This window comes from Myripristis murdjan, chromosome 13 (assembly GCF_902150065.1).
Source record: "Myripristis murdjan chromosome 13, fMyrMur1.1, whole genome shotgun sequence".
NCBI lineage: Eukaryota > Metazoa > Chordata > Actinopteri > Holocentriformes > Holocentridae > Myripristis > Myripristis murdjan.
Genome location: NC_043992.1, coordinates 42,305,059 through 42,323,862, shown reverse-complemented (window position 1 = coordinate 42,323,862; position 18,804 = coordinate 42,305,059). Strand labels below are relative to the sequence as shown.

The window sequence follows — 18,804 nt, the reverse complement described above, 5'->3', positions numbered from 1 at the left end:
CTTTGCGTTGCATTCGTTTTATGTATGAAAGGTGCTATATAAATAAAGTTTGATTTGATTTGATTTGTGTTGGCTGCTGAGGAAATCTGGCATGGGACTGGGCCTTTGTGCAAAGTTTGGTGAGTGTTACGGCCCCCTCCTTTTTCATTACTTATTTTTCAGCCATTCATTCGCTGCCTGTTTAATTCATTCGCTTTGTTTAGTTTCTGTTCATTCTGGTGAGTTTTCTTTATTAGTTGTTTTTTGTGAATGAAATGACGTCATGGCATCCCTCCCTGCCTCAAGTCTACGCCCTCCGGTGCTGTTACCTCCGCTGATCACCTGCTGGTTGCTCCGCCTCCTAATTGCCCGCTGGACCAATCCACAGGACGAATCCACCGCTCCCGGCTGATAAAAGCGTTTCCGTGACAGCCATCGGGGCGGCTGTGATTTAGAGTGAGCAGTTCGCCTTGGTATTCGACTCTGTGCTGTGCTACTTGTTTTTCGGCTTTGTTCCTGGTGTAGCACGTGTTTTCGTTTGTTAACTCACTGTTAACTAGACTGATTGTAAACTGTAGGTTTACTCGTGTGATTGATCCTTGATAACTAAGGGGATGCCTTTGTTTTGTCTATTGTAAATTTATTTTGGTACCAGTTCTGATTTGTCTTCCTAGCCACTAAGTATGTATTTGTTTGGCTGTGTTTGAGTTGTGTGGCGGCCCTCGGTACCTTTTGTTTTAATCAGGTAAGTTTAGTGTAGCCTTAGGTAGGCTCTTTTTGTTCGCATCAGGTAGTGTAGATATGTTTTTATTTACAGAGCAGACTAGAGTGGTGTTTTGTGGGTTTATTGTGCTCTGTCTGGTATACCCATTTCCCTGTGTTCATTCATTGTGTTCCTTATTTACCCTGCCGTACTGCAAATAAAACGGCTGTACACGCCTGTACATCCATCTTTGTTGCTTCCCTTTATATCCCTAGACATTTCCATCTTTAGGGTTGTAACAGTGAGTTTTCGCGCATGGGAATTTTGCACAAGCTGAGGCTTGAACTCACAATCTTCGACACTGAGGACCGGCCTCTAGATAGATAGATAGATAGATAGATAGATACTTTATTCATCCCCCAGGAAATTCGCAGTTTTTCAGCAGCATCCACAGATTACAGATTAAAAAAAAAAAAAAGATTAAAAAAAAAATAAATAAATAAAGAATAAGATCTAAGTACAACAGAATAAGATCTGAGTACAACAGAATAAGATCTAGGTACAGTGGTGTGAAAAAGTGTTTGCCCCCTTCCTGTTTTCTTATTTTTTTGCATGTTTGTCACACTTAAATGTTTCAGATCGTCAAACAAATTTAAATATAAGACAAAGATAACACAAGTAAACACAAAATGCAGTTTTTAAATGAAGGTTTTTATTATTAAGGCGGCAAAAAAATCCACACCTACATGGCCCTGTGTGAAAAAGTGTTTGCCCCCTAAACCTAATAAGTGGTTGGGCCACCCTTAGCAGCAACAACTGCAATCAAGTGTTTGCGATAACTTGTAATGAGTCTCTTACAGTGCTGTGCAGGAATTTTGGCCCACTCATCTTTGCAGAATTGTTGTAATTCAGCTACATTGGAGGGTTTTCGAGAACTGCCTTTTGAAGGTCATGCCACAGCATCTCAATAGGATTCAGGTCAGGACTTGGACTAGGCCACTCGAAAGTCTTCATTTTGTTTTTCTTCAGCCATTCAGAGGTGGACTTGCTGGTGTATTTTGGATTATTGTCCTGCTGCATAACACAAGTGGGCTTGAGTTTGAGGTCATGAACTGATGGTCGCACATTGTCCTTCAGGATTTTCTGGTAGAGAGCAGAATTCATGGTTCCATCAATTATGGCAAGTCGTCCAGGTCCTGAAGCAGCAAAGCAGCCCCAGACTATCAAACTACCACCACCATGTTTGACTGTTGGTATGATGTTCTTTTCATGAAATGCTGTGTTTGTTTTATGCCAGATGTAACAGGATGCACACCTTCCAAAAAGTTCAACCTTTGTCTCGTCAGTCCACAGAATATTTTCCCAAAAGTCTTGGAGATCATCAAGAGTTTTTCTGGCAAAACTGAGACGAGCCTTTATGTTCTTTTTGGTCAGCAGTGGTTTTCGCCTTGGAACTCTCCCATGGACGCCATTTTTGCCCAGTCTGGTTCTTATTGTTGAATCATGGACACTGACCTTCACTGAGGCAAGTGAGGCCTGCAGTTCTTTAGATGTTGTTCTGGCTTTTTTTGTGACCTCTTGGATGAGTCGTAGCTGCACTCTTGGGGTAATTTTGGTCGGCCGGCCACTCCTGGGAAGGTTCACCACTGTTCCATGTTTTCGCCATTTGTGGATAATGGCTCTCACTGTGGTTCACTAGAGTGCCAAAGCTTTAGCAATGGCTTTGTAACCTTTTCCAGACTGATAGATCTCAATAACTTTCTTTCCCATTTGTTCCTGAATTTCTTTGGATCTCAGCATGATGTCTAGCTTTTGAGGATCTTTTGGTTTACTTCACTTTGTCAGAGAGGTCCTATTTAAATGATTTCTTGATTGAGAACAGATATGGCAGTAATCAGGCCCGGTTGTGGCTAGAGAAATTGAACTCAGCTGTGATAAACCACAGTGAAGTTATGTTTTAACAGGGGGGCAAACACTTTTTCACACAGGGCCATGTAGGTTTGGATTTTTTTCCTCCTTAATAATAAAAACCTTCATTTAAAAACTGCATTTTGTGTTTACTTGTGTTATCTTTGTCTTATATTTAAATTTGTTTGACGATCTGAAACATTTAAGTGTGACAAACATGCAAAAAAATAAGAAATCAGGGAGGGGGCAAACACTTTTTCACACCACTGTACAACCCAGTGTGCAAAAAGCAATGTGCAACAAAAAAAAAAAAAACGTGCATGGGTGTATAAAATGTGCATAGATGTAGGTCAATGTGCAAATTTAGAAGAAATATACAGTATACACATGATAAATAGCAGTAAGCAATATAAACACTATAATCAAGGATTATAAAAAAAAAAATAGAAATATGAACAATTTAAACAGAAGTATTAACAATTTAAACAGCAGTGGAAAATAACCTAACCTGAGGAACACACGCTCCGACCGAGGTTCAGAGTTAGTGTGAAACCATGAGACCAAGACCGTCGACAGAACCTGACGCCCGGTACTGGGATTCAGGAACTGTCAGACTAGATCCAGCCTCATGGAATCACCCCTTCCCCTCCAGTCTTTACGTGTTATCTACCAGTATTGCAGTATGTGTACAATGAGAGTTATTTCTTCCGGGTGGAGTTAAAAAGCCGCATGGCGTGGGGGAGGAATGATTTCCTCAGTCTGTCGGTGGAGCAGGACAGTGACAGCAGCCTGTCACTGAAGCTGCTCCTCTGCCTGGTGGTGGCGCTGTGCAGTGGATGCAGTGGATTGTCCATGATTGACAGGAGCCTGCTCAGCGCCCGTTGCTCTGCCACAGATGTCAGGCTCTCAAGTTGTGTGCCCACAACAGAGCCCGCTTTCCTCACCAGTTTGTCCAGTCGTGAGGCGTCCCTCTTCTTGATGCTGCCTCCCCAGCACACCACCGCATAGAAGAGGGCGCTCGCCACAACAGACTGGTAGAACATCAGCAGCAGTTTTTTGCAGATGTTGAAGGACGCCAGCCTCCTGAGGAAGTACAGTCGGCTCTGTCCTTTCCTGCACAGAGCCTCAGTGTTGGCTGTCCAGTCCAGTCTATCATCCAGCTGCACTCCCAGGTATTTATAGGTCCGCACCATTTCCACACAGGCACCGTTGATGCTTACGGGCTCCGGGTGAGGCCTGGTCCTCCTGAAGGCCACCACCATTTCTTTTGTCGTGGAGGTGGTTGTAACCACACCATGCTACGAAGTCCTGGATGAGTTTCCTGTACTCCTCCTCCTGTCCACCGCTGATACAGCCCACGATGGCCGTGTCGTCCACGAACTTCTGCACGTGGCAGGACTCCGAGTTGTACTGGAAGTCCGACGTGTACAGGGCGAACAGGACTGGAGAGAGCACAGTCCCCTGCGGCACTCCTGTGCTGCTGATCACAGTGTCTGACCTGCAGTCCCCCAGTCGCACATACTGTGGTCTGCCTGTCAGATAGTCCATGATCCATGCCGTCAGGTGTGAGCCCACTCCCATATCAGTCAGTTTGTGACCGAGCAGCTGGGGCTGGATGGTATTGAAGGCGCTGGAGAAATCCAGAAATGTGATTCTCACAGCACCACTGCCCCTGTCCAGGTGAGAGAGGGATCGGTGTAGCGTGTAGACAATGGCGTCCTCAGCTCCCACCTTATCCCGGTACGCAAACTGCAGAGGGTCGAGGGCATGGCTCACCTGCGGTCTCAGATGGTGTAGCAGCAGCCGCTTCATGGTCTTCATCACATGTAATGTCAGGGCGACCGGCCTGAAGTCATTCAGCTCTGCAGGACGTGGCTCTATCTCACTGAGCTAAAACTTCAAATGTAGCTTCACAAACTGACTGAGCCAATCACTGATGTGCAGGACAGCAGCCATCCATGCATGGAAAGGCAGATTTTGGGGCAGATTCTGCAGCTCTCAAAAATTCAGTCATTAAGACAAAAATCTGAAAACACACATATTGCATCTGGACAGCATGGAGATGTTGGTAATTTGTGTTTTGGCATTTCTGCTTTATTTGACAGTCACAGTACAGATAGACAGGAAAGGCAGGGGAGAGAGGGGGAATGACGTGCAGCAAAGGACCTGAGGTTGGATTCGAAGCCCGGTCACAGCGATCGGTACTAATCCCTGGTACATGATGCGCGTTCTTAGCCGGTGAGCCACCGGGGTGCCCGCCAGTAATCTGTTTTTAACAATGACTGATTTGCTCTATAAATGAAAAACTGATGTTTAAATTGCTCCAATTGTTCACAAGAGCAAAATTCAAAATGCTGTCAAAAATTGAGTTTTTGAGATAAAATTCTGAAATTTGCCACACATCATCTGCCATAACTCCAAAATTTTGTCAATTTTTTCATGAACATTGAAGATTTATTTACCAAGAATTTGCAAGTGTACATTTACAGTACTGTTTACAGTCAAACATTTTGATGCACCGTAGGCTCAATTTTTGATAAATCAAAAATCTGTGTGGATCATTTGTGTAGGACAGTCTGAAGATGCTCTGTAGGAAGTTTGGTGACATTTGAGCAAAAATTGTGGGAGGAGATAGGTTTATGAAGTTTTGCAGTTTTTTTTTTTGTTTTTGTTTTTTTTTTTTAAAGCAGTGATGGATTTCATAATTTGCAATAGGTTTAAATGCACAAAAGCTTCTTCAGTATTGGGGCTACATTTTGGTGAAAGTTGCAAAGCTGTAGCACATATGGTTGATTTGTTATGAATTTTCAAAGTTTTGAAATTTAGGGCTACACAAAACATGATAAAAAGAAGAACATTTAAAAAGCGTTCCCATGAAAACAAAAGAGACGTTCAGCACAAAATCAACATGATTGTGACTCAGTGTTGATGTTTCAGCACTGAAGGTCACCTCCACGACTCTGCTCTTATCACTGTTATCACTTCAAAACAAACTTGATATCAGAGGTTTTTAAGACCTAAGAAAACATTCTGTTGGTCAGACCAAAAGCTTCTATCATACCATAATTCTTGTAGGTCCAATAACAACAGCAGCAAGAATTCTGAACTGTTTATTTACTTTTAAAAATTTAACATAAAACATAAATCAAAAATACAGAATATAGCAAGCAAGACACCTACAGTCCTGGCTCTGCCCACTGTGTTCACCTGAGGGAGCAGCACACCTGCAGTCCTGGCTCCGCCCACTCTGTTTGCCTGAGGGAGCAACACACCTTCAGTCAGTTCCAGAGACACCTCTACTGCAGCAGCACCACCGCTGGATTTGCCTCCATGACCTGGGATCATCCCTCTGTAAACTGACCTGGGATCAGCTCTCTGTAAACTGACCTGGGATCAGCTCTCCGTAAACTGACCTGGGATCAGCTTTCTGTAAACTGACCTGGAATTATCTCTCTGTAAACTGACCTGGGATCAGCTCTCCGTAAACTGACCTGGGATCAGCTTTCTGTAAACTGACCTGGGATCATCCCTCTGTGAACTGACCTGGGATCATGTCAGACTGACATGGACTTTCTCCAAGCTGAAATATAATCATACTGACTGGAAGGATTTTGTCCTTGAGACTTGTAGGAGCTGGCTTTGCCATCTTGAAGAGTTGTCTTAGGGAAGGGGTTAGAATCAGGATTAGGGTTAGGATTAGGGTCAGGGGTAGGGTCAGGATTAGGGTGAGGGCTTGGACCCTTGGCCACTGTGAGTTGTGAGGACATGGAGCGCCGACAGAGCTTACAGTCTCTAGAAGACCAGCTCAGGTGTCCGATCTGCCTGGACGTCTTCACCGAGCCCTTGATGTTGCAGTGTGGACACTCCTACTGCAGGTTGGTTTGGACATACGGACTGTAGGTACGCTAGCATGAAGTAGCTGGATTAACCCTGTCCTGTCCTGTCCTGTCCGACCAATCCCATCCCATCCCATCCTATCCTGTCTCGTCCCGTCCTGTCCTGTCCCATCCCATGCTGTCCGTCCTGTCCTGGCTGTCTTGTCCCTTCCCATCCTGTCCCAGGTGCTGTGTGCGCTCCATGACCATGGACATGCTGGGTCAGCTGCAGTGTCCCGTGTGTCGCTGTGCTGTGGATGGGGACAGTCCCCCCCCTAATGTCAGCCTGGCTCGTGTCATCGAGGCTCTGCAGGTAAACATCTTAACCCTAACCAACATTTCATTACAACCCCCTATTATTAGGAATTTACTTTACTGTAAATGAATTCAGCTACATGAATTAAAATGAAAACTTCACTCAGGTGCAATAAACATGATGTGAGAAAGCTTTTATTTGTTTCATTTATTAAATGAATTTATATCAGGGACCCATCATCTCAAACAAAGACAAAATATGCTTTATACCAAATTCAGCTCCATCTTCTGTCCCAGGGCAGGAGAAGAGAATCACTAAAATACAGCAAATAATACATTTAATAGGAATGACTGAGCAAAATATTACATACAGCTATAAAAAGTTACAAAATGAGGTTATTGTTGTTGTCATATGATGTGTTCAGGTGGAATCAGGGAGTCTACAGCAAAAATACTAGAGGCCTATGGGTTGCTATTGTGTGGAAAGTATGGTATGGTATGGTGTTTGCTTCATAGATTGTAATCAATAATACTAGTAACTCATATGTAGCCATAAAAGTGAGAGTAGCATGTTTCTGTCTCTTCAGGACTTCCGCTGGATTATCAGTGTCTGTCCGAAACCGCTGTGTTTTCTGTTTAGTGAAGTGATTTGAACTTTACACGGCAGTCTACTGTTGTGTTTGCAGAGTTATTGTCTTTGGCTTTAGCTGCACACTAAATTGCATTGGACTGTTTGAAAAGTGATATAAAGTTTACTTTGGTATCTTGTGAATGTCTCCGGTCAGGACGTGAGTGTTTCGGGTCGGGCCCAGCCGGAGTCCTGCCCCCAGCACCACAACCCCCTCAGCCTGTACTGTGAGGACGAGCGTACAGTGATCTGCGGGCTGTGCGGAAGCATCGGAGCCCACCGCGGACATAAGATCACCCCCATCAGCTCTGTGTACAGCCACATGAAGGTGCCGCCCCTCATCCTCACCGCACACACACCACCCTGCAGCAGGAACCGTGAAGGCCCACATCCTCCAAAACAAACAAACAAACAAACAAACAATATCCAGATATCCACTACATTGCTTTTATTTGTTGAAAAAAGACAGACAGATAGCTAGCTAGCTAGCTAGATAGATGATGTTAGAAATAACTTACAGAAACACTGAGGCGAGGCTTTGCTTTATGAGTCACTCTCCCTCTCAAACACACACACACACACACACACACACACACTGCCAGATTTATCATTAGTCTACGGGCTATCCTCTCCAATGACAGGATATGTCTTTTATGAGGCATCAGACATATTTTAACTGGGTGGGCAGTGCAGAAATTTAAAAAAATCTTGACCTGCGCATCGCTAATAAATACAACATATACAAAAAAGGTAGGAAAACAAAAAAACTGTATAAAAAATATAAATGCTAAAACATTCAAAAATAAAATCTTCATTAACCAAAGGGGCAATTTTGATTTTTTTTTTTTTTGAGAATAAAGTAATATATTTCACCTTTTAGGGGATTAAAACTGCATGAGAACACTGTGGATTACTGAACTTTTCATTTTGCAAAATTAAATGGAATGGCCCTTAAGTTCACCTTCATGTGGAGCATGACCCAGTAGTGTGCAGGACGCTTGAAAAATCACACACACACACACACACACACACACACACACACACACACACTCAGTGCGGTTAGGGGTTGAGGTGTTTCTGTGGCTCAGATCACAAACAAACAGAGCAGTGTGTGATGTGGGCAGCAGGTTGATAAAAAGCTTTAAGCCACTTCAGAAAAACAAGCTGCCGCCACACAGCGATAACGTTCTTGTTCCAGTTTCCATCATCAGACCAGTAGCAGGTCACAAGTTCACAAAGTCCCAGTTGATTTCCAGTCCCTAATCACAGTTTATATAAAACAAAATGAGTGTGACCTGAACCCCGAGTCCAGGAGTGGAGAAATGTTGGAGATGTTGTGAAGCAGCAGAGGGAAGCCCCTCGAGGCTGGGAGCCACCTGGTGGCCAAGTGTGAAATTATCAGCTCAGATCAATTTAATTAAATGTTTGTGTAAGTGTGTGCTGTATTCAGACACGCACTTACACAAACATTTAACCACAAGAAATCTGACGGCCATCCAAATTTCAAAGGGTTAAATATAATTTTTCAAAAAAGGCAGGTGAGTCACTGCTGGAGCGGCAGGTGACCTTGACCAGGTGTGTTTACCATCTGACAGAGCACCTCACTGTTTTTTCTTTCCACCAATCTGATCTGATACAATCCTGAAGATACATCTCAGTTCATACGATAAACAAGAGTATATGACCACAGAGTTGGAATGTAATAGCCTTTCTGTGTGTGTTTTCTGTGTGTGTGTCCTGCTCTGTCAGAAAATCAGCTAAAATGTGACATTAGTGACAAGATCAACGTAACTTTACCAAAGACAGAGAATCTCCTGTTGTCTCCTCTTGTCACCATCTGCTCGTTTTACTGAAAATTAAACAAATCTGATGCCGACCCACAATCACTGATCTGACTTTTAAATACATTTACATGATACACAACACATTTTAATGACTATGAACATCATTTTCTTGTATTTTTTTGTGCAACCTTTCTGTTTTGTTTTTTTGTTTGTTTGTTTGTTTTTTGTTTTTTGTAAATGTTCCGGCTATTTTTTCCCACTAATGTTCTAATAAGTTTTTACTAATTTTCTCATCGCATCACGGACAGGGAATTAATTGCCCTGGGATGAAGAATTCCTCTAACAGATTTTCATATCATTCAGCCTGCAAGAGGAATTTTGGAAATTACCTAAAAACTGACTTCACCTCAACTTGAGTAGCACAATGATACCAAACATGACATACGAAATCACAACATGATCACATTCACATCTGCTAGGTTATTTAAGCAGATGTAACTCAGCCTTCTCAAACAAGCCTAACCTTTGTTACTGATTTGTTGAACATTTGGTAACACATATTGCTACATAGTTCACTGTGGCGGGTAAAGTCCAGTTTTTCCTTATTTTTAGGTGCATGAAGATCCTGAGGAAAGCAGGGTGTCCTTGTGTGTGTGTGAGTGTAGGTGTGTGTGGGGGATTTGAGTCTTGCATTCCTTGTGTTCAGTGGGGTCCTTGTTCTCCTTATCAGTAGGATGCCAGACTGTTCGGGAATGTGCCCTTTGCCCTCTTACACCTGTAAATTAAGGGTTGGTTAATCCATTGAAATCTTAAGGCCTTTGATGGTGCTAGAGCATGACGTCATGACCCTTCGATCCTCTCGGTGGTATGGGCAAATGTTTATTCAGGTGTTGTTCTATGTGGTCACTAAGGCTGTAAACAGGACCCATTTACAACCCTTAGTCAGGCAGAGATTGCTGCGTAGGCTGGGTAAGCCTCTGGTCAAACGGCAGATATGCCATTTGTTGGTGATGGTCTCCAGGCCTGGAAAACCTGGATCCTACAAGGTTGACAGCCTGAATAAAATCAGATACTGAGCTGAGTTAGAACTTAGCAGGAACAAAAGGCAAATCTAAAGGCTGACTCGCCCTCTGGAATGAAGGGGACAAATGATCCTTTTTCACATTTGCATCAGCGAGCTGTCAATCAGGCCCATTCTCTCACACAGGAATAATTTGCCCTCCAAAAAATTTTGAGCTAATTAACTGTGCCATTTTAAATGTCCCTAAAATGTTGTGAAATGTCTCTAAAAATACTTTTAATGATCAAATGTCCTTTAATGATCTCCTGTGTGTGTGTTCCTCTCCTCCAGAGTGTCAGCTCTGTACAGCAGCAGCTGTTAGCCAGGCTGAAGCTGCTTCACATCAGCATCACAGCCTCTCTCTCAGACAGAGAGTCGTCACCAAAATCTAACGGATTTGATCAGTCCAGGAAAATCCTTTCACGCCGTAATGCTCTCCTCACTATTTGGGCTCCCTCTTCAATGGGATCCTCAATGATTGGGCAGGCCACGTTGTTACAATTGGGCGTATAGTTCAATGTTTCTTGCATTATCCAATGTATTACATAGTTCAGGGCAGCTTGGCTGCTAAGCAGAGGACAGACACAGCAGGAGCCAGATGTACTTTCTCTATCTTGTTAGTTAGGTCTGTTGCATTAGATACACGCCCAGTCAACATTCACACACATAGCATAGCACATTCCAGAAACAAGGCATGGACAGTGGTTGGCCTGTCCATGTCCGGGTAACTGGCCAATTATTCTCGGTTGCGCCTAAAAGTCCAACCTCTGTACGGGGCAGGCCCAGCCCAAGAACATAAATGTGTATCATTTCCTGATATCGGGGCTCATTCTGACTGAGATCCTGCGGGAGCTCTGTCACACTGAGACCAGCGCTGCCTTGCTTTATATGTGACCATAATAAATATTGCATCAGAAAATTCAAGACTGACTCCGGTCTGTTCTTGGGCTTTCAACAAAAGAATCGGGAGCTAACAACATTATGGCAAACAGCTGATTGGCCGGGGGCGGAGCTTTATGTAGGATTCAGGACAGGTTCAGGATAGGTTTCCTGTCCCGATCAGAGGTGAACCAGCTTTGTGATACAGAAAATCCGGAGTTTAGCCTGAAGTTATCTCACTAATGCCTTAATTCCACTTCGTGATACAAGCTTCTGGTGTCTTTGCACTGCTTTGTTCTTCCCTGCAGAAACTCCTCCTGTCATCATGAGGTGCAGCCGCTGCTCCAAAAATCCTTGAATTCTGAATGAAAAAAAAACCCAATAACATTTTGCTCAGTTCTAGCTCTCTGGTGACTGATGACAAGAAAGAAACATCATGTTTCTTTGTTTCTTTCAGGAGGATATTTCTTGTCTGATGACCGAGTTCCAGACCCAGAAACGTAAACTGGAGGAGCAGATCTGTAAGATGGCCTACAACAAGTCCAGGATCACGGTAGGATTCCAAATGTAGTGCTAATGATAATGATGATACCACTACTACTACTACTACAATTAATAATAAGAGTAACAATAATCCCCTTATGCCACGGCAGGTGGTTGGTCGGACCCAAATGCAGGAGCAAGCAGGCAAAAACGCTCAATGGCAAACAAAAATATTTAATAATACCCGGGAACACCAACATGACAACCAGCAAAGCAAAACAATGAACAGACAGCAAACAGAACTGAACACAGGACTTAAATACACAAGGTAACAGGAAACAGGTGGAAACAATCAGGGCGGGGCAGATGGTCAGACCAGAGGGAAACACACGAGGGGAAGGGCAAGTGACCTGAAACGAGAGGAGAGTGAGATTTCAAAATAAAACAGGAAGCCACGAGAAAACAGACACAAGAACAAAACTCAACAAAACTTAACGTGATTTCTTGGACATGACACCTTACAATTCACTAACAGATACAAATTAAGCATCATCCCAGATTTTTATCAGAGATACTTCGGATTATAACAGGAGATGGTGCTCATCATTAGACTTTTAAAAAGTGGAGCCACATCACCTTAAGACAGCAGAACACAGGTAAAACACAACTGCTTTCCAGCCACCAGGGGGCAAGACAGTGATGCTGCTTCTCTTGCTCTGTCCAATCAGAATGAGTCTGACGTGCTGAAGTGGGTGGTGCGGAAGGAGTTTGGTGAGCTGCGGCGTTGCCTGGAGCTGGAGGAGGCGGGGTTTATGCAGCAGGTGGAGAGTTCAGCCGCTGCCCTCGTTTCATCCCTGCAGAATCAGACGGATCAGCTGAACCAGCAGCTGAGCCGCCTGCAGGACGCCCACAGGACCCTGCAGGACCTGAGCAACGAGGGCCACCTCGACTTCATCATGGTAGTGCAGTCTGCTGTCGCCCTGCAGGGCGGCGCCCTGGCACAACATGTTTTAAACATGATATCTATCTATCTATCTATCTATCTATCTATCTATAACAGAAATGTGAGGGGTTTGGGATCAGAGCTCAGCTCAACTAAACTGTTTAAATCAGAAAAACAAACGTTGAGGATGATTCAGGAGACAGTCTCACATTTCCTGTCTCTGTCTCTCTTTACAGAAGTACAGCTCCATCGCTCCAAGGTAAACATAAAAATATCCACCCTCCTTCATTTGGTTATCCCTCATTCAGGTTGGAAAATTGGAGATCAAGAAGGAATAAATTTGAGTTGTTAACTTCAATGTAGGACAGTGCAGATCAATACTCACATAGCTCACATAGGGTTAGGGTTAGGACTGAGAAGGAAGGTTAGGGACTTGAAGAGGAAATTAGACCGTTTAGGAAGAAGTGATCATGATAATATTAAGCTGGAGAATAAGAAGAAAAAATTAGGTTGTTTTCTACTGGGTAAAAACACAGAATTCCACATTGATGGATAAAGATGCTCTGAGGTCTTTTTTCTTTAAAGTCGAAAAGAAGATTCTTTTGAAATGAAATAACTGGCCGTGGAATTTCATGAGAACCTTTCTAGTTCTGGAAGTCGTGGCCATTCCTGGAGATACATGAGGGAACAGGCAGCTTCTCTTGAATCTAGTGTCAAATTTGAGGAAGGTCAGTGAAGTTCACGTGGACAGCGGGTCAGAGTCTTGGAACTGTTCAGTCACACTTACAGCTAACCCTAAACCTAACCCTGTACAGAGGAGAGCTGACATGGACAAAAATAGCCCGTTGACTTGTACACAAAGTTGCAAATTTGATAAATATCTTTTTTTCTAATGAGACTGTAAAGGATGGGCTTGTCCAGGACTGCAGTGTGTGTGTGTGTGTGTGTGTGTGTGTGTGTGTGTGTGTGTGTGTGTGTGTGCGTGTGCGTGTTTTAACCAAGCATTCCTTAAGGCTTGGAGAAAGGTAAAGGCTCAGAGAGAAGCTACACAATGTTATGCCTGTGCAGGAGAAGCTGTTTTATGTCCCTTTGATACAGAACAGGATTCTGAGCTCTGTGGGAAGAGAGTTTGGTAAGATCTAGACAAGTGAAGCTGGACAGTTTGAGGACAGAAAGGACAAGGGAATCAGCTGAAACACTGAGTGAGGGAAGTGGAGTTAAGTCAATTTGTTGCAAAAACTGTTAGATGAAGTGGTGTCTTCATGTCCTGGTGTTTTCAGAGAGCCTTTAGGAATCTGTCCTGGTTTGTTTAATATTATCTCTGCTGCAGTGGAGAAGCAGGATGAAGAGGAAGCCCTTCTATAAAGACAGCTATATATTATCAGTGTCGAGGTCATTCACCAGATGACACTGGTTGGACTACAGGAGTCAAGGCGGTCAGGTTTGTTTGCCCCAGACTCACCTGGATGCTGGAGGTTCTTGTTCATATCTCCTACAGAGAAACGCACTGAGGATCTCCGTTGGAGAACAAACAGATATGATCTCAGTTTTCCTTTCTGTCGGGAAGAGGAAACTCTGCAACATCTGTGGCTGAGCGATCATGGCCTGACAAGTCTTTTTGAGTTACTGCAGGAATGCTTCAGAGGTTTAGTGTTCCGTTCGTTTTTGGCCCAAAGTATGAAGACAAAATCAGACATTTTAGCATTCTTAATTTTTGATAGATCAGGATAAAATACGTATTTGGCTTACAAGAAGAAATAAAATGCAATAAAAAAAAGGGTTTAGAGTTGACTGACATTGAAATTATGAGCAAAGGGTTAGTGGCAGCTCATCTCATATTACAAGATGACCTGATGTCTAAATGACTTGGTTCAAATGTGGGAACAAGCAAATGTTTTATGGAGGACATTTGATGAATTATTACAGTTGTCTTTTCAAATGCTTATTATAGAAATGCATTATTAATTGTGGAGTAGGAATCTGTTTGTGCACACTGTAATATTGGTGTCAAAGAGACTTGGTGATTTTGTTCTGTATTCAGATGGTTTGTGATTGGCTCCTCAGGTTCAAAGAGAGTCAGGAGCTCCAGCAGAGGGAAGACAGGATGTTCATCTCCCTCAACTTCAGGCCAGGTTTCAACCACAGCGACATCAAACTCACCGTGTGGAGGAGACTGCAGCGCCAAGTCCTGCCTGGTACACCTGTCTCTCTGTCACCCTGCCTGCCTGCCTGCCTCTCTCTCTGTCTGTCTGTCTGCCTCTCTCTCTGTCTGTCTGTCTGCCTGCCTCTCTGTCTCTCTGTCTGCTTGTTTGTCTGTCGGTCTGTCTGCCTGCCTGCCTCTCTATGTGTCTGTCTGTCTGTCTGTCTGCCTGTCTGTCTCTGTCAGTGTTTCAGGATTTTTTCCTCTATATTTCTCTTGTAAATTGCTCTGGATTAGAGTGTAATTACAGATTATGTTTGTGAATGGTGAATGTTCAGGGCCCGGTGTGTTTCTTCCCTCTGCAGCTCCAGAGGTGCTGAAGCTGGACCCCCTGACGGCCCACCCCATGCTGGAGCTCCAGCACGGGGACTCGGTTGTGGGATGTGGAGTTTTGGTCCGGAGGCTCCCCAACAACCCGGAAAGGTTCAGCTACAGCTACTGCGTCCTGGCTAACCGAGGCTTCTCCTCTGGGAAGCACTACTGGGAGGTGAACACCCCCACTTCACGACACCACACAAATTATGACAAATTATGACCAGACAAGACCAGACAAAATATTGTTTTACGTAAGTTCCTTCTCCAGTTGCAGACAAAATTCTATCTGTTTCTCGCACCCTTGCTTACCTTAGATCCTGTCTCTCCTTGCCATTGATCTCACCACGCGTTCTCAAATTATCTCAGAGCAAATGGAGATTAGAATAAGATAAATACCGTGAACAATAAATTATTTTGTCAAAAAATAGAAAGAGGTAACACATTATTATTATAATTATTATTGTTATTATTATTAGTAGTAGTAGTAGTAGCAGTATTATACAATTACATTTCACATTTGATAGATGCTTTTATTAAAAAAAACAATGTACATTTTTATACACCAACAATTCAGGAGAGAACAACATCCAGAGCCATAAAGCTCTGGTTCTGGTCCAAAGGACAGAGGAGATACAAGGCCGAGCAGAGAGGGGATGGGTAGAGGCATAAAGTGCATGGAGGAAGGAGGAAAGCATAGACTTAGATTTTTTTTAGCCTCCTCTTACAGACAGAGCGACTCTGCAGGCGGGATGGAGTTTGGCAGCTGAATGTGGCGCTCCTTCGTCCATGCAGAGATATCAGTGAGGTGTGCCGATATTCGAGCTGAGACAGTGGGGTCGTCTGGCTGGAACAATCTAGTCTCGGGAGGAGCTGGGCATTGTCAGCATATGAGTGCTATGAAAAGCCATGTGGGTGGATGACTGCACCATGGGAGGACGTGTATACTGATAAGAGAAGGGGACCAAGCACTGAGCCTTGAGGAACCCTTGTGGACCAGCAGGGGGACCTAGACACTTCCCTTCTCCATGACACTCTGAAGGATCTCCCTGAGAGGCAGGACTCAAACCAGCGGAGGGCAGATCCTGAGAAGCTCAGTGAGTGCAGAGAGGAGGATCTGCTGGTTAACTGTGTTGAAGGCAGCTGATTGGTCAAACAGAAGTAGGACAGAAGACCCACCGGAAGCTCTAGCTGATCGCAGTGTTTCCACTACAGACAGGAGAGCAGCGGAGTGTCCGCTTTTGAAGCTGGACTGGCTCGGATCATACAGATTATCTTTAGCAAGAAGTTAGTAGTAGTAGTAGTGTTATTACTGAGAACAGACTGAATGCTGATCACTCAAAAGTGAATTAATACCTAAAAAATTAAAGAATTCATACTTATTTCAAAATCAAGCATTTTTCTGGCTTGTTGAAATGTTCAGTTCAATGAGGCCTGGTGGTTCTGGCTGTCACATGGTTCTGCTTCTGGCCATCCAGGTTGAGGTGGGCTCCAAACCAAAATGGCGTCTGGGTCTGATCAAAGGAACGACCAATCGGAAGGTAAAGCTGGCCAAGAACCCGGAGAGCGGCGTGTGGCTGATTGGGCTGAGAGAGGGGCGGGTCTACGAAGCCTTTGCCTCCCCTCGGGTGGTCCTACCACTCTCCGCCCCACCCTGCCGGGTGGGTATGTTCCTGGACTATGAGGGTGGGGCGCTTACCTTCTACAATGCCGACAGTCCTGACGAGCTGGGGCTGATCTATACCTTCAGGCTGGAGCTGCAGGGGAAAGTCTTCCCCCTGCTGGATGTCTGTTGGCATGACAGAGGAGACAACAAGCAGCTCCTGGTCCTCCCCCAGCCGCCACCCCCTAAGGAGCTCCTGGTCCTCCCCCAGCCGCCACCCCCTAAGGAGCTCCTGGTCCTCCCCCAGCCGCCACCCCACTAAGAGCTGCTGGTCCTCCCTCAGCTGCCACCCCATTAGGATTAAGTGCCGTCCCAGATTAAATTCCATCTCAGATTAAACCCCATCCCAGATTAAACCCCATCCCAGATTAAGTGCCATCCCTGATTAAACCCCATCCCAGATTAAGTCTCGTCCCAGATTAAATTACATCTCAGATTAAGTCCTCTCCCAGATTAAATTCTGTCCCACCGCTGAAACTTTTAAATCAAGTGTGGAGAACCCATTTTTTCGTTCTTTCAATTCAGTCTGAGGTCACCCATTCATTTTTTTTGTTTGTTTTTTTCTTCAAATTCATTCTAAATTTATTTCTCTCACTGAGTTTTAATTTGTTAATGGTTTTATTCATTTTTTCTGGTTTTATTCATTTCCTTAATTTCTTATTTTAATACTAGATTTTAATTTTTTTTCTCTCTTCAGTGTTTTCCACTGTAGTCTCGGCTGTTAAGTATTACTCTGTTAATCTTGTACATTTTAATTTTAATCCTTTTGCTCTCTTGCAAAGCTCTTTCGGTCAACTCCTGTTGGTTTGAAATGTGCTGTAGAAATAAAAGTGATGTGTCCCCTCTCCTTACACTATCAAGAATTTTAAGGGTTTTTATTTCTCTCGAAACACATTACAACCTGAAATGCATCAGTGTTTCAAAGCAACTGTCACTTAACATTTTAAGAAAAGGTCTTCATTGATTGATATGTTTAAGAAATATTATGACCACGTTATAGATTAGTGACACATTTGTACATAATATGCATGTATGAGTCATTTGCAGATTACACACATTTATGCAAACTCATTTTGTATAAATAATTATATATGTGACATGTAAAAAATATGTGTGTGTATATATATATCTATATATTTATATATAGATATATAAATTTCTTATAATGTGAAAGGTATTAATAACCCTATTAAAAGAAAATAAATCTTAAACCATCTGAAGATGAAAGAATGTGGTTTGGCACTCCTACAGGAAACTCATCTCACAGATACTGAACATGAAAAACTAAGGAGAGAATGGGTGGGAAAAGTATTTTATTTATCATATAATTCAAAATCTAGAGGAGTTGCCATATTAGTTAATAAACAAATATCTTTGAAAATTCATTCTGTCGAAAAAGATAGAGTGGGAAGATGGATAATGGTTAAATGTGATATAAATAATGAACCTTATACCATTCTTAACATCTATGGACCTAATAATGACAAACCACAATTTTTTAAGGATATAATGGCTCAATTAATGCACGCACATGGTCAAAGTATTGTGAGTGGGGATTATAATCTAGTAATTGACCCAATTCTGGACAAATCAACAAATAAATTAGGCAATTTATGCCAAGGAGTGAAGGTACTAAAAGAGGGAATGTATGATTTTGGGCTTATTGACAATCCAACAGAGAAAGATTTTTGTTTTTATTCGACTGTGCATGACACACACTCGAGAATGGATTTGATTCTCATAAGTAGATCCTTAACCCCTTACTGCCTGAATTTATTCACAATTATCTACACAAATAAATTGTTTGTGTTTTTGCCTTCAAGCAGATGCTAAATTATTGGTGGTATAGTGCTTCCAATACAGTTCTTGGTATGTGTGAAATATGCATCAACAGTATCAGTGGGATACACACACCACCTTGGCTGCATTAAGACTGGAAGTAGTTTGAGGTGAATTTGTGACAACAGTCTACAAGGGGTTAAATTTCAAGGTTAGTGAATATAGATATTTGGCAGCCACAATATCAGATCACCGTCCTCTCAATATGACAATAGATCAAACCTTCAAACATTCTGAAATGTATAGATGGAGATTTAAGAATTATCTTTTAAATGATACTGAATTTATTAAAT

The 18,804-nt window shown here is 43.1% G+C and overlaps 1 protein-coding gene across 1 annotated transcript; it reads left to right on the top strand.

The window, feature by feature from the left end:
- Nucleotides 1–6,355: 6,355 nt before the first annotated feature.
- Nucleotides 6,356–17,250, top strand: LOC115369862 (E3 ubiquitin-protein ligase TRIM50). The gene is made up of 9 exons (XM_030066562.1): nucleotides 6,356–6,465; nucleotides 6,652–6,778; nucleotides 7,506–7,676; nucleotides 11,529–11,624; nucleotides 12,283–12,513; nucleotides 12,734–12,756; nucleotides 14,562–14,692; nucleotides 15,003–15,184; nucleotides 16,488–17,250. The coding sequence occupies exons 1-9, from the start codon at nucleotides 6,356–6,358 to the stop codon at nucleotides 16,932–16,934; spliced, it is 1,518 nt and encodes a 505-aa protein (XP_029922422.1). The 3' UTR covers nucleotides 16,935–17,250.
- The last annotated feature ends 1,554 nt before the right edge of the window (nucleotides 17,251–18,804 follow it).

Coding starts and splice junctions, on each gene's coding strand:
- LOC115369862 (XM_030066562.1), top strand. CDS start 6,356: ATGGAGCGCCGACAGAGCTTACAGTCTCTAGAAGACCAGCTCAGGTGT. Junction 6,466..6,651: donor TGTGGACACTCCTACTGCAG/GTTGGTTTGGAC, acceptor ATCCTGTCCCAG/GTGCTGTGTGCGCTCCATGA. Junction 7,677..11,528: donor CTGTGTACAGCCACATGAAG/GTGCCGCCCCTC, acceptor TGTTTCTTTCAG/GAGGATATTTCTTGTCTGAT.